This window comes from Diadema antillarum, unplaced genomic scaffold, assembly GCF_040938485.1.
Source record: "Diadema antillarum isolate AM-2024a unplaced genomic scaffold, OU_Dant_1.0 seq00000702_RagTag, whole genome shotgun sequence".
Taxonomy (NCBI): domain Eukaryota; kingdom Metazoa; phylum Echinodermata; class Echinoidea; order Diadematoida; family Diadematidae; genus Diadema; species Diadema antillarum.
Window position 1 is genome coordinate 114,627 of NW_027271607.1, and position 23,992 is coordinate 138,618.

Below are 23,992 nucleotides of genomic sequence, written 5' to 3' on the forward strand. Positions count from 1 at the left end.
TCGTTTGTTTTTAATGTGCTTCATGGCCGTCACAAGCTTTTTTCGGGGAGGGGGTGCATTTCTGGTTCAACTTCCGGCTCATCAGTTAACAAGCAAAAAAAAAAAAAAAAAAAAAAAAAAAAAAAAAAAAAAAAAAAAAGGGGGGGGGCTTCAGCGCAACTTTGTGATTCGACTTTAGAGTTTCTTCAGCTGCCACCCCCTCCCAAAAAAGGGCCTCTTTCCCGCTCTCTTTTGAAGGAGGGAGGAGGGGGTGCGTTCGCACCAAAGCATCCCCCCCCCCCCCGTGATTCCCATATGTTTACAGGGGTTAACCATTGGAGCCTACTTTATAATATCCTGGCCATCATGTTTGTGTATGAAATTTGTGCACATGTGACTCATAGGCGCAGAGAGGGTTAAAATTTCACCATGGTCACAGAGTGAAGTTGTTGCTGTTGTTCTTTGTGCTATCCCCAGTCAAAGTATTATGGTACCATCTACACGCGTCGCAACACCATTATTATGACGCTGTTCCTCTGGGTCCTCTGCTTCTTCATCGACCTCCCAAACTACGTCGGGCTCGGCGCCCACATCTTCGACGAAAAGAAGATGGGATGCTCCTTCGACCGCATCCACCACTATGGCTACACCGTCTACTTTGTGGCCATGGGCGTGGTCATTCCTCTCTGCATGGTGCTCTTCTGCTACATCAAGGTCTACAAGTTTGTAAAAGAAAGCGAGGAGAGGGTACGTATTAAAGCAATCTCTCTTGTCCTGGACAGTCTACCACATCGTTGATTTTTCTTTTTGTCTCAAAAGCCCTATAAAAGAATCTACACCTGAAAAAAAAAAACCCACAACAACAACAACAAAACAAGAACACTAGGCCTATGTGTGTTGTGAACGATACACGAAAGAAAATTTTGTATTCTGAAATTAATGAATCATTTTCATTATTGTGCCACGCCCTCCCCCAATAATTGGCATAAAGAAGTAAAAGAACAAATCGTGTCTGACATTCGTTCGTTCGTTCATATTTCTTTTGGTTCTCAAATCAAATCAAATCAAACCAAACCAAAAATGAATTAAATGTATGTGACAAATTTAAAGAAAACAAAGCCAAATGACAAAGGAGCAACACAAAAGTGCAGTCTATACTGCATGCGTAACAAAAAAATCTTTGTGAAACATTTATCGTTACATATAATACAAATAATGCAGTACATTTGATTCAATAAGGAAACATGGGTTTTAAATCAAAACTGCAACAATTCATAACTTTTGAAGGGATTGTCTGGTTTTCTGCAAAGTTCAGTAAAGGTGCTACTGATATTGTTGCCACTCACTGGATCTATTATGTATACTTGACTTTGATTGCCCTCGAGTTGGGATAATTATGTGATTTGTGCATAAAATAATGTGATGGTACCTCATGGGGGGGGGGGGGTCGTGCATGTGCAGGCATGTGCATTTTTCGTATTTGCTTGTGTGATGCTTTGTGTGTCACACAGTTATAGATGTTCATACAAAGACAGAGAAGAAGCTGCAATTAACAGATAATTTTGTCAAGGACAAGAAAGTTACCATCAATGTTGCAAGTAACTCCCCTTCTTCCCTTTCCCCCAGAGGTACACTGCAAGAAGTCCGGTGTTAAATAGTGAACACCGAGCTGGTGTTAAATTTTCGGTGCTCATTTATGGTGTTAAATTAACACCTCCGGGTGTCATTTCCAAATATAAAACTGTTTTTTGAAGAGTTTCTTAGTAACTGCACTTCTTGCTGATTTTTAATTTAAACAAGACGATCAAGAATTTTACATTAAAATACTAGATTTTTGAAAAAATGTGAAAATAAATTTACACCACAGTAACACCAGCTGGTGTGGTCTCTTATTGAAGTTGGACGGGTGTTAAACCATTGATATTGACACCAACAAATATCAAATCAACACCATGTGGTGTCATTTTTGAATTAACACCAGTACAGTGTCAAAATAACACCAGGTACAGTGTCAAATTAACACCACGAAGTGTCAGGTGAACACTTTTCAACACCATCACAGTGCATTTTCAACACCTGTGGGTGTGGTCCTCTATTGAAGTTTGATCGGTGTTAGATTTAACACCCGTGGTGTTAAATCTAACACCGATGTTTTTACAGTGTACTCACATGATACAAGCATAGTCTTTTGAGTGGGTGCCTTCCCTTTTTTCGCAGAGTGTATTATATAGAGTGTATGTTTCTTTTTTTTTTGTACTAATCATGGAGACATTCTAACATGTTGTTATCCCTGTCTGGCTATGTATATTTTCAACGACTTGCATGTCAAATTTATCATAATGTTTCTTGCACATTCTGTTGAAAAAAAAAGTGAAAATAAAGTTTGAATTTGAATTTGAATTTAGATCTGATCTCGATCATCACGATATAGTTTAAGGAAAGTAATGATTTCTTTGAGCCTTGTCGACCAAAAAAACGAACAAACAAATAAACAAACAGACAAACAAACATACCAGACCGGGAGATTTGGTAATCCTATAGGGACCCACATGATTTAGAACCAGGAAACACAATGCAGTTTTAAAAAAGAAAAGGCAAGTACCCCAAATTGTTATGGGAGCACTGATTTGCAACCTATGTAACACCAGAAAAAAGCTTCTGTAATTGATTGGAGAAATCTATGTCTTTTTTTTTTTGGCTAATTCTCTAATCTGCATTAGGAGCCATGAAATTAAAATAAACATCGAAAACATAATCATATGCTTTAAGTGAAAAATTTTCAATTGTTTGCGAACAACTCCACACATTTTTTTTTTCTTTAAATAAATATGTTGTTAGTCACACATCTTTCGTTCGTATGATTCTTCTTCTAATATTTATATCTTAAATGATCGCGGTCTCCTGCTTTTCTGTTCGTACAATGTCTAAAGAAATGCACAATTCCCAAATCAATGCGTTTAGATCCCTTTCTCTGTTTTTTTTTAATTTGGTTATTCAAACGACATTACATGTTCAGAATGAATAATTAATCATCATTCAGCTCATTTACAGTTGTTATTTTCACGAATTCCTTCTGAACATCGATGTGATACTATGCTATACGACTCATACATCGAATACTTGTATGCTCATAATGTATGCATGTATTTTGACTTAATTTGTAAGAGAGCATGCTAAACTTATGCGTCGTGTAATAATATATTTTTTTAATGTATGTATTCTGTTGTTTGGTGTGATTCGAAATAAAAAAAGAGAAATAAAACCAAACGAACAAACATAACCACACGTCAACATAATTATGACATCGACAGATTCGCAGCTGGGACGCGCAGACCCGTGGCGCCAATCCGGCTAACCAGCTACCCCAAATCTCGAAGGCCGACCGCCGCCTCATGGTTACCGTCTTCATCATCTTCCTTGTGTTCCTCACGTGCTGGACACCGTACGCCGTAGTCGTCCTCACTGACGTCCACAACGTCTACCCGAAGGAGCTCTATGTCGGGGCCGTTATTCTCGCTCACCTCAATTCCAGCCTCAACAGCATTCTCTACGGTATCTCCAATCGCCGGGTGAGTACGAAGACGAAAACTCATAAAGAGAGACGGAGAGAGAAACACACACACACACACACACACACACACACACACACACACACACACACACAAACACACAAACACACATACAATCATGTTCCATAACCCCATGTCCTTTGATGTTTTAACAGCGTGCCCTCCTAGTGCTTCATTTATGTTGTGACGTCAGCTTGAAACTTTTCTTTATACTTGTACGTGTGTTTTTTCACTTCCTATTTTCAAGGGGGATTTTGAATTGATGGTAGCAGAAAAGAATTGATAACACGCTTCTTTGGTTTTTCTCCCGCGTTTGTAGTATCGAAATGGATACAAGAAACTGCTTTTCCTGGATCGAGTCAGATGCTGTCGCACCACCGTTGGGATCGGCGAGTCGCAGGCGGTGGAAGGCTCCACAGCCGCTGCGACGAAGTCCTAGCCCCGATTCACCAGCTGTCCAAATTGCAGAGTGATATTCTTTATGCATCATAAGAGGCCTTACCACACCATGTGACGTGCCACCTGACCGGTCAGGTGAACAAACACGTGACATGAACATATTTGGTGTTTGATTGATAATTAATTCAAATCGAAATAGGAGAATTCTTTTTTTTTTTGTACACAGCATCCATGAATTCCTATTGACCTAATATGGCTATACAGTTACGTTCTATATTTTTGTCATGGGTTTTATCTTAATCCCTGTGTGATGTTGGGTTACTACCAATTAAGGGGGTCAATTTTACCCATGCACCTAATGAAATTGACACCAAATAAGTGGATTTCATTTGGTTCGGTTACCATTTTCAGTGGAATGCCTTCGTGATTTGTTAGAGTGATGTCTCATTGTCAATTACCACTTCTTCTGAGATAAGTGTTAAGAAAGCTTTCAAGCGTATTTTACTTGAAAGGTATTCTTGAAGTTACCGATATCATCTTCTGAATTTATAAGAGATTAGCATGATAGGGGTGTGTTTGTAAAAATTTCATCTTGTGTATTGTTAATGTGCTGGTGTATGTTTTAGTCTGTGTATGCATGTGTGTGTATGTGTGAGTGTGTGTGTGTGTGTGCGTGTGTGTGTGTGTGCCAACGTTTTTCTCAGTTATAGTTTATAGAAAGAAGAGACATAACGCTGTACAACGTATTTACTTTTTCGGGGTTAGTTTTAAATAAGGCCCATTGCCTTCTCACTCACCCCTTCACTTGATATATTTGGTTGTTTGTTTGCTTTGTTTGTTTGTCTGTCACATTGTCATGTTATACTTGTCATGCCGTTGTCACATTTTATGTATGCATATCTTATTAAGTGAAAATAAATTAACATTGCGGTTCTCTCTGCACATTAATTTGCACATTGATTGTTTTCCGAACAATTAGTATTTTGAACTTGCCAAAAAAAGAAGAAATTGTAAATAATTTATCGACTCGATTATCATGAATGTCGTGTGTAATCACATCGTCCCCTCTAGTAAGAGGCAAAATAATACTCTGTCCCTCGGACAGGACATAAAATTGAGGTCCCGTGTGAGAGAGTCACAACTCAAGCACGTAAAAGATCCCGGTTCATTAGTCATCGCAAAGAGCAGGGCTTTGAACCCGGTGAAGTGGTCACACCTTACATACAGCTGGACCTAGTGAAAACCAGCTATTGAGCTATCCATCCATCCATCTTCTCAGATGGAAGAAAAAAAAGATTAAAACAAAATTAAACTAACTGCTCATGGATAAACATATGACAAAATCTTCTTTATAATACATGTAAATGCTGGTACAGAGATGTCAGGAATAGGTAGTCTAAATCATACAGTGAGCGTCATAAATTGTCATTTACGAAACGGAAATTATGGTACATTATTCAAATTAAATAAGCATTTATTTCATTGCTTGGATTTTTTTCAGTCTTTTGTTTCACTTAATCTCAAGCAAGACAGTTCCATTGATTTTCTTTTGTGAAATCAGGTTATGTCATGTAAAGAGAGAGAAAGAAAGAAATCCTGCAACGAGATTTCATCTCAGAATTAATTGACTGACAATCGTCAATTGTTTTTAAGGAAAAACTCTCGAGTACTAAAGAGGAAATCCATCCGAAATAAATGAATTTCAAAAGAAAGAGAACAGGCATTTAGTTGTATAAGCTATAAATAGCAGTTTTCTGAATTTCATATATAACATACATGCAAAATTTGAAGGTATGACATCATCAATTCGCTCATTTGAATATTCATAAGGACTAGTCAAGAAAAGTTTCGCCATTTTTTGTTTCATTCTGTAGGGAATTTGTTCTCTGTTTTTTGATGTCGATTTATTTTTGGGATGGATCTTCCTTTTTAACCCTATTAAGCCCAAGCTATTTTGACCCCTCGCAGGCCCAAGGGGGGGGCACATTGTGCCCCCCCCTATATAACTTTTTTATTATTTGATGTATCATCGTCATATTTGGCACGTGGGTAGAGTAACTCATACTCTACATGACGGTACATTTGAATTTTCACAAGGTCACCCATGGAGGGCGCTATTTACAAAAATATAAAGAAATACATAGTAAATATGCTAAAAACGTGATTTTTTGGTATAATTTCTTTATCCCCATTATATATGTCTTATTATAGACCAATCATTTTCATATTTGCCACAAATGATAAGCAAGTAGAATTTTATCATTTGCTATGTTTGAAATTTCTCAAGGTCACCACATGGGGGCGCTATTCATATCAACATAGTGATACATTATGAAACCTTTATAGATGAAATGTTTGGGATGGGTACACGTACAGTTATGACATTTCATATTTGCATAATAGTGGAATTTTGAGATTACAAATTGAAAATTTGACAAACTAATGATATTAGAGGCATAACTTGGGTGAAGGAATCAAAATAACTCAAAATATAAGGGCAATCAGTAGAAAATATTATTGTTTTCAATTATCTCTATTATATCTATTGTTTTATGCCTTTGTCACATAAAAACAAAGGAAATAATAAGAAAAACTTTCCAGGACCATGATTACTTCAAATGTTGCTTCTTCAACAAATTTCAGCCAAGAAACACCCATTTCATACACTGTAATGCTGTTAAATGAAATGGGAACAGAAAAAAGATACAAAATCTGACTGACATGGTTGTCAGTTTATGGTTGCCATGGCAACCACCAACATCAAATATAGCTAAATTATATATCAAAATGTTTGCAATAAGATTTTAGGAAAAGTCACCAAATTTGGTTGAAATCGGATTAAGGATGAAGGAGTGGCAAACGAAAATCTGGTAGGGGGGGCACAATGTGCCCCCCCTTGGGCTTTATAGGGTTAAGTGTTGTTTGAGTGTCGTTGCAGCTGGTATCAGTGACTATCGACTTTAAATTTGATTACCTTGAAAGGAGACCTGAGAACGATTTTCAGATTTTGGCATTATTGAAGAGCTATAAATATATTATACTGGGTGCAGATTTACCGAATTCATAATGATTGTAATGAGGAATCAGAATTAAAGTTTTCAAAATCCCAGTGAAAACGGATGATGGCGTGGCAGCTTCACATAAGAATGCAATCGGGTGGTCATTGCAGTGGAACATGACAGTAATGCATAGTATTACATAGATTATACACAGCAGGTGAAGCTGTAATAAACTGTGGAATTGTAATGGAATTACATTGATACGTTACCGGACTATGTGAGCCTCTTATCGCGTATGTTATAATCCTTGTTCAAATGTTTGGGGTTTTCCAGAGCATTGGTTTCGCTGCTCATGGACCCTGATAAATTCCACAAATTCATAAAGGCGCTATCGATTTATGCACTTCATGATGTTAAATTACATGAAATCTTCTGTAATTAGGTTTTGTGGTCCAGTGGGATGCGCACTGCACTATCGAAGAGGTATACCTTGAACTTTATACCGATACTTCTTGTTATACATTAACGGATTCGCTGTATGTACAACAAAGAAATATAGGGAACTTGTTTGTTTGTTTGTTTTTACAACTACAATAATTACTCCCTCCACTCAACCCACATGCACGAAATGTATAATCTGTTATATAAAGTGGGGAGTTAGTGTTGGTTACAGCAGGAGTACACATTGTGACAGGCCGAGTGGAATGTTTCGTTGTTCGTTTTTTTTTTTTCGGTCTGTACTATTTCTGAATCAAACTATACCAAAGCAGCACAGGGTGTATATGTCAAAAGAAAGTATTCAGAAATAAAGATGAAAAGGGAAAGACGCATATTCAGTTCGTTCTCTTCCTTTTGATTCAATGAATTATACCTGTTCTTCATTGGAGTCCGCATGAATGGAGTGAGTGCAGATAGATACAAGTTTTATTAACAGTAGGCTTTAAGCTTTATTGTAAATGAATGTGCTGCCGCCATGTTGTGGAATTTTGAATTCGAGTAAGAATTACATCCGCTTGAAAGTTTTGAGATTCAAGCTACTGAGAACAGAACAGAACATAAACTATCTCTGATACTTTGAAAAATATGGAATAAAAATACAAAATAATAATACCTGAAAGTATCTCTGATACATTGTGAAAATTCGCACTGTCATCCCTGAAGAAGAGGAAGGATCCTCGAAAATTCAGAGTATTCATTAAATCAAGATTGGCTATTAATGCATTCCCTGCATTCCTCTGTTGTGACTTTATTATTGCTATTTCTAGTACTGCCAATACGCGGTACAACTACAATATAAATATATATATATATATATATATATATATATATATATATATATACTTCCAGAACCTGGAGCTTGGATTTCCATAACCCGATGACGAAATTGACTGCTATTTGATAATATGAATTCGAATTAGAGAGCCAAGTTAAAAGCTAAGCTCGAGAAAATTTCTCAACCCAAACTCGGGAAGTTTTTGAAATAGCGGGATGATGTGCGAACTCACGAGCTATTTGATATTGTTAATTCGCCTCAAGATATTTAAATAGTGCAATGCATCCCATCATGCCTAGCGTTTGTGACTCGATCGATCGAGGCAACCTGCACACAAATCGCGTGTAATTTTTCGAAGGCGCGTGCTCTACCGACCATGTTTGCGCATGCTCAGCTTTCGAATTAGCTCGGAAAGAATAAATCGGGGTAATTCTCTTCGAGCTGATGTGAATAGAAAATCAAATAGCGCACTAATTTGCGATCGGAAAAAAAAAAATCTTGAGCCTGGATTTTCATCGGACTGATGTGAAAACGCATGTTGTCTGCATCGAATACACCACCAATGTTTTCTATCAAAATGGACAAAACAACAACAACAACAACAAAAGCAACAACAACAACAACATCACTTTGTTGCTGCCAGGTGGATGTGCAGGCAAGTACCCTTTATAAGAATTACATGAATAATTACTAAATCGCAGATTTAAACACAGCATGCTGTTACAATAGTACAAATTACCTTTTTCTGATCATGCGCAAAGTACAACTATGAAATGGCTTATTGCAAGCTTTAATAGAATCGGTATGTTTTATTGATATTTAAAAAAGATACATGATATTGCACAACTTAACCCAGACTAATGTGACACGCTTGAAGCTTTGATAGTCAGCCATAAAAAGCAACGGTTATGTAGACTGATTATCTAACTTTCCTTGCCGAGGCACATATAGACTAAGAGGGAACATTGAAATCTTCAGAGTTATTAGTTTTGTAGAATTAAATGGTATTGATAATCTAATAATGATAATGATAACAACAACAGTAGTTGTTACAATGATAATGATGGCAATTTTAATAGTGTAAATGCCTAATGGTAGCAATGAGGGACCCACAAAAATTGTATTCTGTCTCTCCGAGCGATTTTCCTGGCAAGTTGTGATTACAGTAGGCCTACTATTTTATTGTGGAAGTCGTTTTCCTTAAAACGCATCCGGGCCAATCAATTAGATATATAAATGTGTATAAATATATATATATATATATATATATATATATATATATATACATATAAACTTTTTATTTCTTCGTTTCTAATTGTTACTATACTCTACATAATTATTCAGTTATAAAATACCGTGATGCCGTGGTTATACTACGGCATGATGGTCATTACATGGCATTTCCATGGTCATTCTATAGGTAGTAATACCACTGTGGTGCTATGGTATATTTGCTATATATATAGGCCTATATCCATGGTTATTTTATGGTACCTGTAGTAATGAGGGAATGCCATATCATGGTTATTTTATGGTGCTAATAGTAATACCGTGGGGGTGTGGTGGGGACGGTGTGACAGGAGTGTTTGCCAGACCCAGGGGGTGGGGTGTGGTGGGGTGTGACTAGTTTGCAGGCACAAACCCTTGTTGGTCGTATGTAGGAGTCTGCGTGCGCCAAGACTAATACACGCACCACTACACTGCGGCTTGTTGGGAGAAGCTAAAACACAGGGCCTATGGGACAGTGCCGAAGTGGTGCATATAGTAGTCTTGGCGCAGACTCCTTTACGACCAACAAGGGTTTGTGCCTGCAAACTAGGGTGTGACAGGAGTGTTTGCCAGACCCAGGGGGTGGGGTGGGATGGAGTGGGACAGGTTGGAGTGTGTGCCAGACCCAGGGGGTGGGGTTTGACAGAAGTGTTTAACAGACCCGGGGATGAGGTGAGACAGGAGTGTTTGCCAGACCCATGGGGGTGGGATGTCACAGGAGTGTGTGCCAGAACACCCCCCCCCCGGGGGGGGGGGGGGGGGGAGGTGTGACAAGAGTCACGTGTGTGGTAGACCCTCCCAACTTTCTCTTAACCAGCCCACTGCGAGTGATTAAATGGTCACCTACGCGTGAATCGGTGCGGATCCTGCGCCTGTAACTTTGTTGTGCGTATATTGACATATTGCTGGAGAAGCTATACAACGCAGTACACTGATATTGCTTGAGCTGTGTGGAGATAACTTTCATTTCGAGACGAACCTATCCCCATGGTTGTATGATATCACATCCTGGCCGCTGTGATCTTCTTCTGAAGGTAAGATCTTTCACATTGCCGATTGTGTAGTTTTGAGTGGCAAAATTCAACCAACCTTCAATGACGTGAGTTACAAAATAGACTTTAAGTTCTTTTTTCTTTTTTCTTCAGAATATGAATACAGCTCTCACATTATTCACATAAAATTTTGTGTTCCGTGATTGTTTATAGTTGTGTTAGAATTGTTATATACGATATACTTGTGTGTATACGGGTAGGCCTGTGTGCATTCAATATGTCTGGCTCCATCGGGGTGCTCTTGGTGAGGAAAAACTTCTGCAGTATGAAATTGCATGTACTTAATGTCTACAACTTTACATATCATGCAAATTTGTTGCAACTGTGTGCAGGCTATTAATGATCAATCCTTGCTTTTCATCGCATATGCATGCAAAAAATTGCACTTCACTTTAAAGACGTAACGATATTTCTAGTACGAACTGGAAAATGAGAAAAAAAAGGTGTAACGTTCCTGTCGTTTGATACTGTCCTCTTGGCACATTCAGGTTAAGCTGAAGATTATATTCAATCCTTTTCGAAGAATAAAGCAGGCACGACGACTTACTGGTGATATAGTGTGGTTTGAAGTTAATATTCAATTACCAATGTCGTTATTTTGTGAATATTGTTTATGTTGCCATAAATCATTTGACGAGTTTTTATAGCGTAAAGAACCCAAGTGCAACATAGAATTGCTGAAACAGGATTCATTGATTGCCTGCAAAGGAGCTATTAGGTTTGAAATACGTACTCTGGTTTATCATGCCATTGATGGAACAGCTCCTGATTCTGGTCTCTTACATACTCCGGTGGAATTCTCTTCCACGTGAGCTGAAAGACTCCAGCTCCATAACGTCTTTAAGGATTGACCTGAAATCCTATTTGTTTGACAGTGCGTTTTGAAGACAGACATTCATGTCTTCTTTTTCATCTTCTCCTTCATTTATGGTATATGCATTTTCAGCCTTTTTGCTCTGGTTGATAGCGCCTTGAGCGCTGTCTTACAATGGAAAATTCTCGTTTTCGGGGTCAATTATTGTTATGGTTCAAAGATTAATTAACCAACAGAAAACAGTATGTTCCTTTCAATGGGTTTGATTATGATTGTCTTTTTTCCAAACCGATGTTCCTCAAGGCTCAATCTTACATGGGCCCGTTAATATTTCTTCACTTTGTCAATGATAATTAATATTATCATCAATTTTCATTTCCTATTATCTTTTGATTTTATTTGCTGACAATACTATTGACATATCTTATTCTCATTGTGAGGTCTTACATATTTAAATGATGCTTGCAATTTTGAAATTGATAAGGGATCAAATTGGTTTAAATCCGATGATTTTTTTCTTTAAATATAATAAAGACTCGATGCATGCATTTGATATCCATTCTAATAATACAGAAACGCTGATACATATTAAGATTGACATCGATAACTTTCCATTAGAAAAAAATTCTAATTCTTAGGGCGTACTTCCAGATGAAACTTTGACTTGGTTTATGGAACGAGCATTTCCACTACGTTGTACTGTCTATTTCTAAAAACATTGATACCATTTCAAGGCTAACGTTTCTTTCTATCCGTTGTTATTGTTGTTATCATTATCATTATCATTTTTATTACTGGTACCATTCTTATTATCCTGCTGGTTACCACCATCACCGATATCATCTTGCGTCAACTTCAGGTGACGCAAGAATTCAAATGAGGGGGTATCTAATGCATAGCTTTGATTGGAGAAAGCCACGAGCTTCCCGAAAAAAAAAGATATGTTTGCAGTAATTTCGCGCAGTAACTTTGAGTTAGAGTTGCAATGATAAACCGTTGGTAATTGCACTTAACCCATTGAGGACGAGTCCCGAGTATTCTCGGGCAGTTGTCTGTGGGAAATGCGTGTTGTAGCAAAATCAGTCCGTCCTCAACGGGTAACTTTTTGTCAGTTGACGTCGTCATTGTTTTTGTGAAACCAAACGCAGTTTATTCAGTCTACTAGTAACCATGAGTGGATGGCGAAAAATAATAATGATAAAAAGAAATCCAACAACCTGCAGAGGCTTCGACTTGAGGTTCTCTGGGTATTACACAGGCAAAAACGACAGCAATGCTGCAGTCAGTAAACTGACAACTCAATTAGTTCCAGCAAGCCTTCCGATATGTGCCCAACGTTAAAAGGTATGACATTTACTAATTGATTGATTTTTTTTTTTTTTTGTAGCTAAAATCATCATTCTTTTTACCTGTTTACGGTGAAGCAATTCCATTCTGATGTCGGCCATGCTTGGTGTGGTATAATTTCGAGATTGAGTGCGCTGGAATTATACAAACGAATGAAAGCGAAAATGTATAGATCCCTCTCATGGTAGAGGGAAAATGCAAGGCCGTCTGATTGAACAGTGGCAACACTGAAGAGGCTACCCTGGATAAAGAAGACTTTATTATTATAATCCCTGTAGATGTTTGCTGATCTGTTACAATGGTATGATAATGGTGATCAACTCTGTAAATCACGTGAATCTTTATAATTATGTGTTTGTAGGTGCGACAGTACATAAACTACACTTTTGTAATATCATTGTTTGTATTTCTATCAGTCTTCATGTCATTTTGACCTTCTCGTATAAACTGTTCATGCTACTTGGCAATTGTTTGTATTATTTTGGTATGGAAACAAATAAGCGAAATGAAACGAAATAATACTGGATATTGCACTCTTTCTGTTGGATTTTGCTTTTATTTCTTACAGCAACAACAAACAGCTCAGTCAGCGAAACATGTATGCTATTGAGGAAGAAAGATTTGCGGTGACACCATGTGTATGTAGTCCTTAATCGGATCGCTGTTTGGCAGAAGAGCCTAGAAAGAGGAGAAACGAAGAGGGAAGCGACATATGGGGGTTGTGAGGAGGGCAGAAAGTGAAGAGTGGGAGACAGTAATGGGCTAGAGGTTGAAGTTGCACTAGTGGAGACGGTAGAGAAAGGAACACAGAGAGTGGTAAGGAAGAATAGTGTGAGAATCAAGTAGGATGTTCGGACATCGTTAGAAGGGGAAAGATGAAATAGAAGGGAAGAGGAAGAGGAAGGAGTTGAATGTTGGAGAATCATGGAGATAGGAGAGAGCAGTAAAGATTCATCAAACCAAGAGAAGAAAAACGAAGTCGGCGAACAGTGTGACTATGGAATGCGGAATCAATGGAGAAAGGACGAATAATCCCTCGAAGGAAGGGTAAGTAGAGGAGAGATGAGAATATGTTGATAGAAGGGAGATAGAGAGAGAGAGAGAGAGAGAGGCGGGGGGGGGGGGGGGACAAAGAAAAGAAGTAGAGAAAAGAACAAATTGAAATTCAATACGTAAATCAGAGGGAGCTAGTATGGATCCTAGAATGAAATGCTGCTGAGAGGGAGAACAAAAAAATGGAAAGGAAAATTGATGACAGTTAAGTCCTGAAAAGGTTCCTGTGGGAGAAAAGCAAAAATAAGAAATCAAAATGAGGTTAAAGTGTAGACCTGAGGAGAGAAGACAAGAGAAATAACCTGTGGAGAAATGTGTAAATTAAGTAGTGGTCCTGAAAAGGACCGTTGGGTTGTATGGAAGGAAGAAATAAAACAAAAAGAAGAAAGAAGAGAAGAGAACAGAAAAGAAAAGAAAAGATAAGTAGTGTAGAAACAGACAAAAGTGTAAGAGAGAGAGAGAGAGGAAAGAGAAATGAAACACTGAGTAAAGGTGCTAGTGAAAGTAGCGCAAGAAATCTAGTTATAAGAATAACTAGGAGAACCGAGGAACTTGACGTTTCGGGCAGATTGACTGTCCTTCGTCAGAAGTGAAGCGTGATCGGAGAAGAGGCGGGCTATATATGGAGAATGCGGACCTAGAAGGAAGTGGTCGGTTGAGGCGGGCTCGCAGGCGAGCTGAGCGTCGGCTGTTGGTGGAGTGTTGCGGTCGTTGATGCGTTCTATTGTTCTCGGAGTGTGTTGATGGCGGAGTATATCTGTGAGAGCTAACTTGGCTGTTAGTAGGTCGTGGCCGGAGATTGGAGTCCGGGTTAGTGGTTGGGGTGGACGCCGGTGGTGTGGATGACTTGTGTCGGTGAGGGCGTCTTCTCGAACCAGCGATAGGTGTGGTCGTGGGTGGGAGGCGCGGTTGACGTCGTGGGCGCTGTTGTGAAGAGGTGGGGGAAGAGATATGAGAGGAAGAAGTAGAGGGGGGAATGTGCTGTGGAGAGAGTGTGTTGTTGTTGTTGTCATTGCTGGTGTTCGATGGTTTGTTGATGAGAGGGAGCCAGGTGTTGATGTGGAGTCCAGTATCCTGTGTAACAGTGTCGTGTGTGTGAATTTCTATGGCTTCTCTGATGCGTCGTGTGTTCCAGTTTTTGATGGATGTGATGAGTTTGCTGTCTTCCCAGTTGATGCGATGTTCCGACTGTTGAGCGTGTTTCACGATGGCTGACTTTTCCCATTCCGAACGTCTGTAGCATGTTTTGTGTTCTTTCAGTCTGGTCTCTAGCGATCTCCCTGTTTCACCTATGTAGACTTTGCCGCATTCGCAAGGGATACGGTAGACACCTGGTTGTTTGTGTTTGGGGTGCTTGTCTTTGTGTGAGTGCAATGAATTGTGAAGTTTGTTGGAAGATGTATGACGGACCTGGATGTTGGCGGACTTGAAGATGCGTTGTAGTTTGTGCGAGGTGGCGCCGAGGTAGGGAAGATTTACAGTTGTGATGGGCTGTTCCTTGGCTGCTTGGTTGGGATGAGAAGGTGCCTGAGTGTTGATTTTGTGCTTGGGGTATTGGTTGATAGTGGTGAGTGTGTCTGTGATATGTTCGAGTTCTTGTCGAAGATGTTCTTTGTCGCTGATTTGATGAGCACGTCGGACGAGAGCGTTCGGTACTGACTGGCGGACTGCTGGATGATGGAAGGAGCGGTAGTGAAGATATCTGTGAGTGTGAGTGGGTTTGCGGTAGACCTGGTGAGAGAAAGTGCCAGCGTTGGTCTTTGTGACGAGAACATCGAGGAAGGGGAGAGAATGATTGTGTTCCGTTTCCACTGTGAATGAGATGTTGGAGTGTTGTTCGTTGAGGTGTGAGAGGAAGTCGTCCAGTTGATCTGCTTGGTGTGGCCAGATGGTGAAGATGTCGTCGACATACCGGAGCCAGAGTGAAGGTTTGTGTTGTGCTGTGGCTAGTGCGTGGCTTTCGAAATGTTCCATGTAGATGTTGGCAATGATCGGTGAGAGGGGGGAGCCCATGGCTCCGCATTGTTGCTGTTTGTAGTGTGTGTCCCTCCATCGGAAGGAGGTAGAATTGAGACATGTGAGGAGGAGGTCGTGTATCTGTTGTGGTGTGAGTTGTGTTCTGGAAGAAAGAGAAGGGTCATCGGTGAGACGTTGTTTGATGATGTCACAGGCTTCGTTGACAGGAACGCTGGTGAAGAGTGATTCTACATCAAAGCTGACGAGGGTGTCTGTAGGGTTGATGGTGGTTTGAGAGAGAATGTCAATGAAGTGTTTGGAATTGTTAATGTGGTGTTCTGTGTTGCCAACGAGTGGCTGTAGAATGTCTGACAGGTGTTTGGCTGTTTCGTAGCAGGGGGAACCTCGTGTAGAAATGATGGGGCGGAGAGGCACTGATGGCTTGTGAATTTTGGGTTGCCCGAAGAGGATGGGACATCTGCTGGAAGAGGCACGGAGTCTGAAATAAAGCTGTTGAGGAAGGGCATTGGATCGATGAAGTTCGAGGAGCTTGGCGTTGAGTTTCCTCTCGGTGGCAGGAGTCAGGTCACGTTTCAGTTCGGTGTATGTGGGGGTGTGGAGGATGTCTTGTATCTTTTGTTCGTATTGTGTTTTGTCCATGACGACCGTGGCGTTGCCTTTGTCTGCTTGAATGATATGGATGGATGCGTTGCTTTGTAGAGTCTTCACCGCTGTTCGTTCTTCTTTGTTGAGGTTGGGCTGCGGTGGCTTGGCTGTGGAGAGAGCTTGAGTAACAAGGAGTCGAATGTTGTCGGCTGCGGCTTTGTTCAGGTATCTGAGCTTGGGTTCCGTTTGTTGTATGATTTCTGTGAAAGGAATCTTCTTGGGTGGTGTTGCGAAGTTAAGCCCTAGGGATAACACGTTGTGTTCGGCTTGTGTGAGGTTGTGCTGGCTTAAATTGACAACGATGTTACGGGCGGCGGGCGGCTTGTCTCGTGTGTATGTACGGGTATGGCTGTTATGTAGTGTGTTGAACTTCCGTATCTGCTTGTCTCTGGTGTGGAGAAATGTGGTCCTTGCTGTGTGAGAGTTGAAGGTCTGTATCTTCTGGAGGTCAGCAGGATGTAGTGTTTGTGACAAGTGTGTTTGTGAGGTGTTGATTTGTTGATCGATTGTGTGAAGTTCTTGTCGAGTATGGGCTATGCGTTCTCTGGTGAGGGAGAGGCCGGCTTGGTGAAGAATACGTCGAGCACGTGGAGTATGTATGGTTGATTTCAGCTGTAGACCAGGAGGGATGATACTGTGATCTCGGCATCTTTTCAGAAAGGTGAGATGATTGGAGAGTTTAGATTGTTTGACTAGGTTCCGTTGAAGTAGGCGAGAAGATCGTTGAGTTTGCTCCCCGTAGAGCTCGGTTATGTGTTGTTTGAAGGTTTGCATGGTGAAGTAAATGAGGAAGAAAGATTTGCGGTGACACCATGTGTATGTAGTCCTTAATCGGATCGCTGTTTGGCAGAAGAGCCTAGAAAGAGGAGAAACGAAGAGGGAAGCGACATATGGGGGTTGTGAGGAGTGCAGATAGTGAAGAGTGGGAGACAGTAATGGGCTAGAGGTTGAAGTTGCACTAGTGGAGACGGTAGAGAAAGGAACACAGAGAGTGGTAAGGAAGAATAGTGTGAGAATCAAGTAGGATGTTCGGACATCGTTAGAAGGGGAAAGATGAAATAGAAGGGAAGAGGAAGAGGAAGGAGTTGAATGTTGGAGAATCATGGAGATAGGAGAGAGCAGTAAAGATTCATCAAACCAAGAGAAGAAAAACGAAGTCGGCGAACAGTGTGACTATGGAATGCGGAATCAATGGAGAAAGGACGAATAATCCCTCGAAGGAAGGGTAAGTAGAGGAGAGATGAGAATATGTTGATAGAAGGGAGATAGAGAGAGAGAGAGAGAGAGAGAGAGGAGGGGGGGGGGGACAAAGAAAAGAAGTAGAAAAGAACAAATTGAAATTCAATACGTAAATCAGAGGGAGCTAGTATGGATCCTAGAATGAAATGCTGCTGAGAGGGAGAAAAAAAAATGGAAAGGAAAATTGATGACAGTTAAGTCCTGAAAAGGTTCCTGTGGGAGAAAAGCAAAAACAAGAAATATAATGTATGCTATTGTCTCAATTTCTCTCTTGACAGGTACGTTTCTTTTGCCTCTTTTAACATTATGGCTTTCCATCTATTGAATTTGGTGTGTATCAGTACAACCCTTTGACATATTCAAGATGATAAAAATAATAATTACAATCACTACGGATTTTTACCATCAAATATATAACAAAATTCCGATATTCCATTTCATACAAGTGGCACCAAAGTGTATTGCTGCATTTACTGAATCCTTTTACATGTTCTATATACATTTGGAATTACTGATTTAGATTAAAAGAAATGACTACTCGAAAAGTTGAATCCACAAAAGTGATTGTCAAAATGAAGAAAATGTTTCTCTAATCTAAGGCTTTTTTTTTTAACAATTGCATGAATGGAGAAAATATGAAATCTTTATGTATATTTTTGGACAGTTAGACGAATTATTCTGTGAATTTGATGTTGTTATTTGGATGATGTGTAAAGAAGAATGTGGGTTACGGGGCTTTGTAGGGGTCGGGTGAGAGTGCTAGGGTATATGTTATGTGATAATCTCGTCGTCAGAATGAAATTTTGTTATGAAATATAAAAACAGTTGATTTAATTATATTGGGGGTTGTGCAATCACGTTTCTAAATATCTGTTATTTATTAGTCATGCAAACCTGATGTTTTGTGTATGATGTTTTGTAGTTTTATTGGAGTAGAGGCAAATCAGTCGTCACAGTATTTTTTGTATATAATTCTTTTTGTTTTGATAAATAAGGAATATGGTTTTATCTTGCATGATGTATATCGGATAATGCTCAACTTATTGATTTGTGTAATTATGATATTTTCCCACTCATTTTCATCACAAGTGTAAATGCTTTACTCTGTAATTGTCTGAATGTTGGAATTTGTATGTACACTGTATACTCAGTATGTTTTATGTAATATCATACGCAATTTAGCCCTTGGGCTACGAGATGTGATATGAATAAATAAACCTTTCAATAAAATAAGCAAAAGATAGCGAAATCCAAACCAAGATGTAAATGTGGATCGAGTGAAAGCAGCAATGTTATATAGTATAGTAAAACACATTGATCAGTGAAAGTTTGCGGAAAGCCAGGCAAACCACTCAGAAGTTTTACATTTTTTAAGTTTTTGTGTCGTCATCGCCTAGGTCAATGAAAGAGCGCTTGTTTTATCTGGATCAGAAAGAAGGGGAATAATACCCTTATTTATGTCAGTAACAAGTCGATGGAATGTGTGTCTTCCATGAAAAATTAGATTTTGAGGATTCTCCTCCTTATATGATTATTCTTTACATTGTTGTCGAAAATGACGTCATTAATTGCAGTTATCTTCGTATGAAGCAATGGCGGCACCGAAATCATAAATTTTTAATAGATTGCCTGATTTTCCTCAAACTTTTATTGCTGATGCGCTTTATATCGCTGTTTTCATTTAAACCACCCTGACATTTGGGGTTAGATTTCCTTTAAATCCATGCATGGTTGATATCGGATATTATTTTGTTGTCAGAGAGAGAAGAAAACTGTTCCTCATTAGAATAAAGAACGGTATCCAATGAGATACATATACAAACTCCAGCTGACGAATAACATAAACGATTGCCAGACAGAAACATTCCCAATTCATGACGTGTCCTTATTTTTCTCCTTGTAGGTCCTGTATTACATACTTATCCTTTTCACTTTATATCATTTTCCCAAGCAATTCTCTTCTTCGTCATGTCTTTTCAATCTTATTTGATTTACGTTTCCTTCTTAACTTTTCCTAAACATTGTTCTTTAATGTATCAGTTTTAAGTATTCTTCTCTTTTACCCTTCTTGCTATGCTATTTCTATTCATATTGTTCTCGTCATTCTCATTTTCTCCCCTATCCTCACATTCCCATTGTTATGTATTTCCTTTCTGCTGCTTTTTTACTAATTATTTTTTTCGTACTTGTCACTCGTATTCGCATTTCTTCTTCTTTTTTTACTTGCCTATCATCTTCCTCTGTTTTACATCTTTCTCCTTTTTTTTTTTTTTGCCTGACGTCATGATGTTGAAATTTTCATACATGGATTCATGGCTGGATCCTGCGTGTTGTCCTGAGGTGGCTTTATCTCCTATGAGTAATTCACAATATTTACGAATTATCATTCTTTTGTGAATTACTCTTTTCCATAATTCTACAGTTAAGAATAAAATTGTAGTTACTTATTATAATTGTTTGTTCACTTATCGAAATTCAAAGATGATATATGTACTATAATTGTATACAACTTATTGTTGAAGCTTGTCTGGTTTGAAATTCTTTAAAAATCCTTTCCTCATGTAAGCGTTGTGTATATCGAATTGAATTACTTTATATGGAATAGAATTACTTGAATTTGAATTCTTTGTGTTTTCCATTAAATCCTGATTGTTCTCGCTTTTATTCCTGTCCCTTTAAATTCCTTTTGTTCCCTTTTTATTTGTGCTACTTCTATTCCTGTTCTCCCTTTCTTTCCTCTGTCTCTTCTACTAATTGGTCTTCTACTCTGCTTTCCTTTTCCCCTCCTGATTGTCTTGTATTTCCCTTTCTTCTTTCCCCTTCGATATTCTTCTCCTTATCTTGATTCTTGCCCCGCTTACTTCTCTTTCTCTGAGATCCTGCAGCATTGGCGGGAAAACTGTCATGTCTCCGGCAGACGACGTCCCTGTCTGCAAATTTTACGCGAATTGAGTCGCAGATAGACGTGAATCCTTGTCGCCCAATCCGACTGAAGAATGGAACAGTCATCGAACTTTTCCCTGTCAATGAAACAATGCCATTTTCACTTCCTGGAATAGATGACAATATTGTTTGTCGACCCATCTCAGTTGACGGTGAGATCACGCCATCCTAGTCATTAATGTTATAAGACCTTATATGAGCGATAGTGAATAAGCCATTGTATCATGGTATCGTTCAATCAGAGAGAAAAAAAGTTAACAATGGTTAATACACTTTACCTGCGGGATGAAAATGATTATTTCCATCAAGCATTGGCTTTAAATCATCTGTTGCTATGAAACATAGCTTTTAAGCCCCCGGCACCACTGGAACTCGTAATATATTTAGATCGTCAATAAAGGTTCTCTAATACAAATAGGTGAGTTGAGTTTATTTTCATATTGCTAATTTTGTCAAAAGAAAGTGCACAATCATTGCCAAAATAGGAGGACTTAGATAAATTTGGAATAAACTTTTTTTTTTACTCGGTACACACGCACACACACACACACACACATACAAATTAATAATAATAAATGGAAATAGAAATATAAGAAAAAACATCTTAAGGAAAATAAGAGCGAGCCTATCTAAAAAAGAATAAAACGTGGTGGAACAATTCGATACACAGGATAACACAATGAGAAAGAAAACTTGAAGATAAATAAAGTTTCAGCAGGGACAATCATATATTGGACATGTAAATACACAGAATTACGTGATCTTTTTCTATAATTGATAACGTTTCTTACAACTCCTTTTTTTTTTTTTTGGAAACTTGATAGAGCTAAAACCGGTGTCCAGCGTAGACAAGACCAAGGCTACCGCAAGGACGAGCGTGGTTGCCGCGCTCAAAGACTCGTCGGCACTGGCTGCGATCGAGACTACATCATCAACGAGCATGGATACGACTTGGAATACCTCTCGAAAGGGCGTGGATACCATCGAGGCAACTTCGAGGCATCCTTCTCCAACGAATCTTATTATGAGTGAGGCTATCGTGAAGGACGTGGCACACACTAGCATGAGATCAGAATCAATGGAAGATGGGACCCCAACAATGTCATCAGACCCATTAACAGGTAACTATAAGCATTCACAGCATGTGACAATAATCGGGATGTAGGTAAGTCAATAATTCCTTTAGGCCACCTGATGTCTTGGAGTCGACAACCATAGAACTTGACAGTCATTGAAATTTTCCCAAACACAAACTTTTATTCCATGGAGTAGATGAGCTCATTGTATGTCGACCAATATAAAGGTCCATAAGGTCGAGCCAATCTCAAGTCATCGTTTCACAATCGTTACTGCAAGGTGACAATGTGGCTGAGTTGATAGCGCGTCTGCCTCGCAATCAACGGACTTGAATCTAGCTGACCAATTTTGAGTTTGATCATGCCGTCCCCTGTATAGTAGGGGATCAAAACTGTCTCGGGTTGGACATTAAATGAAGGTCCCGTGTGTGAGGGTATAACGACTCATATATACGTTCAACATCCCATTTCATTCATTCTTAAAAACCGCTCAATCAGAGAGGAGTGTGATGTTGCACTTTCTATAAAGATTAATATTTCCATCGAGATCCGGCCATTTTTTTTTTACTGTTATACAATTAACACGATGTGTGTCAACGAGTTAAATGTTCACTGGTCTCACACAAATACGAATGAACAAGAAATTAATGCGGCAAGCGGAGGGTTAATAGCCACCATTCCTCATTCCTCACTACACACTACTGAAACAGGAAAACATTTTGGTCTTCCGGTTGCCAAAACGTTACCATACTGGTTGTGCTATATTGTTTCACATCATCGGATGCTAATAACATGTTCATATTTTTCTCTATATCTATATTTCATCTTTTTATAGCACAATATTCAACTAAATCTTTCCTTCTTTCTCCCCTACTATGATAATAATTTTTTTTTTTATCAGTCCAATTAAGAGGCTTCGGCTAAGTGAAAAAGAAGCAAAACGGGAAGTAATAATTATGTAGGCCAAGTTTCCATTGAATAACATGTAATCATCAAAAGATAATTATCTCAGAAGACGCAACCAGTGTACGCTCCTGCCGTCGGTGTCCGATACAAAGCAGAGTCGTAATTTTGCAATAGATTTGTTAGGTCAGGTCAGGTCACTTCAGGTCAGGTCAAGTCAACCCTTCACACCCCCTGGCCTGTCGTGTAGGGCAGCAACGAAGGCTCTCCACCCATCTCTGTTTCTGGCCTTCCCCTGAAGAGAAGCCCAGGACTGTCTGTGGTCTGATATTTTAATCCCTACTGTTCTTCTCCATGTCTGTTTTATTTCTTCCATCTCCCTTTTCCCTCAGGTGTCCAACGAAGTGCCCTAAGACATGTCCAATCCATCTCCATCTCTCCCTGCTGATTAACGGATCTCCAGTTTCTCATTGAGCCACTGCTGGAAGAGGTTGCGGGTTGGAGATCTTGTTGGGCCAATAGATGCGCAGGATTTCCCGCAGATATGTGGTGTTAAATGCTGATAGTTTGCCAGCATCACATTCGGTCATTAGCCCGCACTCAGATCCATACATTAAGAGTTTACAGCACACAGCTATAGTGCGTTTTTAGTTTGTTTTTCAGTGTGTACTGCTCTGATTTCCAGATTATGTTCATACTTCTCAAAGCTTTTCTTGATTTGTATACAATCTGTTCCAGATGTCATTGTGCTCCACCGTAATGTATCACGCTTTCCATTTATGTGAACTGTTCTGTCTTGGGAAGCTTAGTACTATAAGCCTTGTCAGGTCTTGGGCTGTAAGTGTTAAAGACTCGTAGTTTCAGTGTTCCTTTGTTTCTTTTTTTTTTCAGTCCAACCTGACCTCCAAATGTAGAAAGACGCTCAGTCTCTTGGATGTGACCACGCGAATGTGACAAAACAGCCAGATCACCTGCAAAGTCCAGGTCATCCAAAGTGGAGAAGAGAGTCCTGCGGATTCCTTTCTGTGATCCCTCATTGTCCAGTCAATGACCATAATATGTTAAACAACATGGTAGACATCACACATCCTTGCCTCACGCCTGTTTCCTCCTTGATGTATTCTAGGATGCTGTTTCCAACAATGCAAGAATCATGTTTTTAGAAACCTTTTATGAGCTGGACATTTCAATTTTTCTAATTCCATGTTTTCGTAGTATGGTGTCAAAGACTCTCTCTGTGGATTCTGTCGAAAGCCTTTTGAAAGTCAATGAAGTTGACATACAGTGCCCGTTCCAATCTGTGCACTGTTCGATGATGTTGGGTATATAGCGTGAAAATCTGGTCGATGCAACACCTGTGTGTTTTTCCCCCTGAAACCTGCTTCTTCTGGTCTGTACAGAGTTCCGTCCACAGCATCAAATTTTCGTTGTATGATGATCTTTCTACGACTTTAC

The 23,992-nt window shown here is 39.3% G+C and overlaps 2 protein-coding genes across 2 annotated transcripts in view; one reads left to right on the top strand and one right to left on the bottom strand.

Moving 5' to 3' along the window:
• Positions 1–3,987, top strand: part of LOC139737737 (melatonin receptor type 1B-like) — a 29,203-nt gene extending 25,216 nt beyond the window's left edge. The window contains exons 3-5 of the mRNA XM_071648414.1: positions 457–726; positions 3,291–3,548; positions 3,868–3,987. Coding sequence (XP_071504515.1) covers positions 457–726; positions 3,291–3,548; positions 3,868–3,987 — 648 coding nt within the window. The remainder of the gene's footprint in view (positions 1–456; positions 727–3,290; positions 3,549–3,867) is intronic.
• Positions 3,988–4,027: 40 nt separating this feature from the next.
• LOC139737738 (uncharacterized) lies at positions 4,028–21,542 on the bottom strand. Its single transcript, XM_071648415.1, has 4 exons — positions 21,423–21,542; positions 20,477–20,545; positions 14,392–16,817; positions 4,028–4,070 (listed from the first exon to the last, which is right to left on the bottom strand). Exons 1-4 carry the CDS (start codon positions 21,540–21,542, stop codon positions 4,028–4,030), a joined length of 2,658 nt encoding a protein of 885 aa, XP_071504516.1.
• Positions 21,543–23,992: the final 2,450 nt, after the last annotated feature.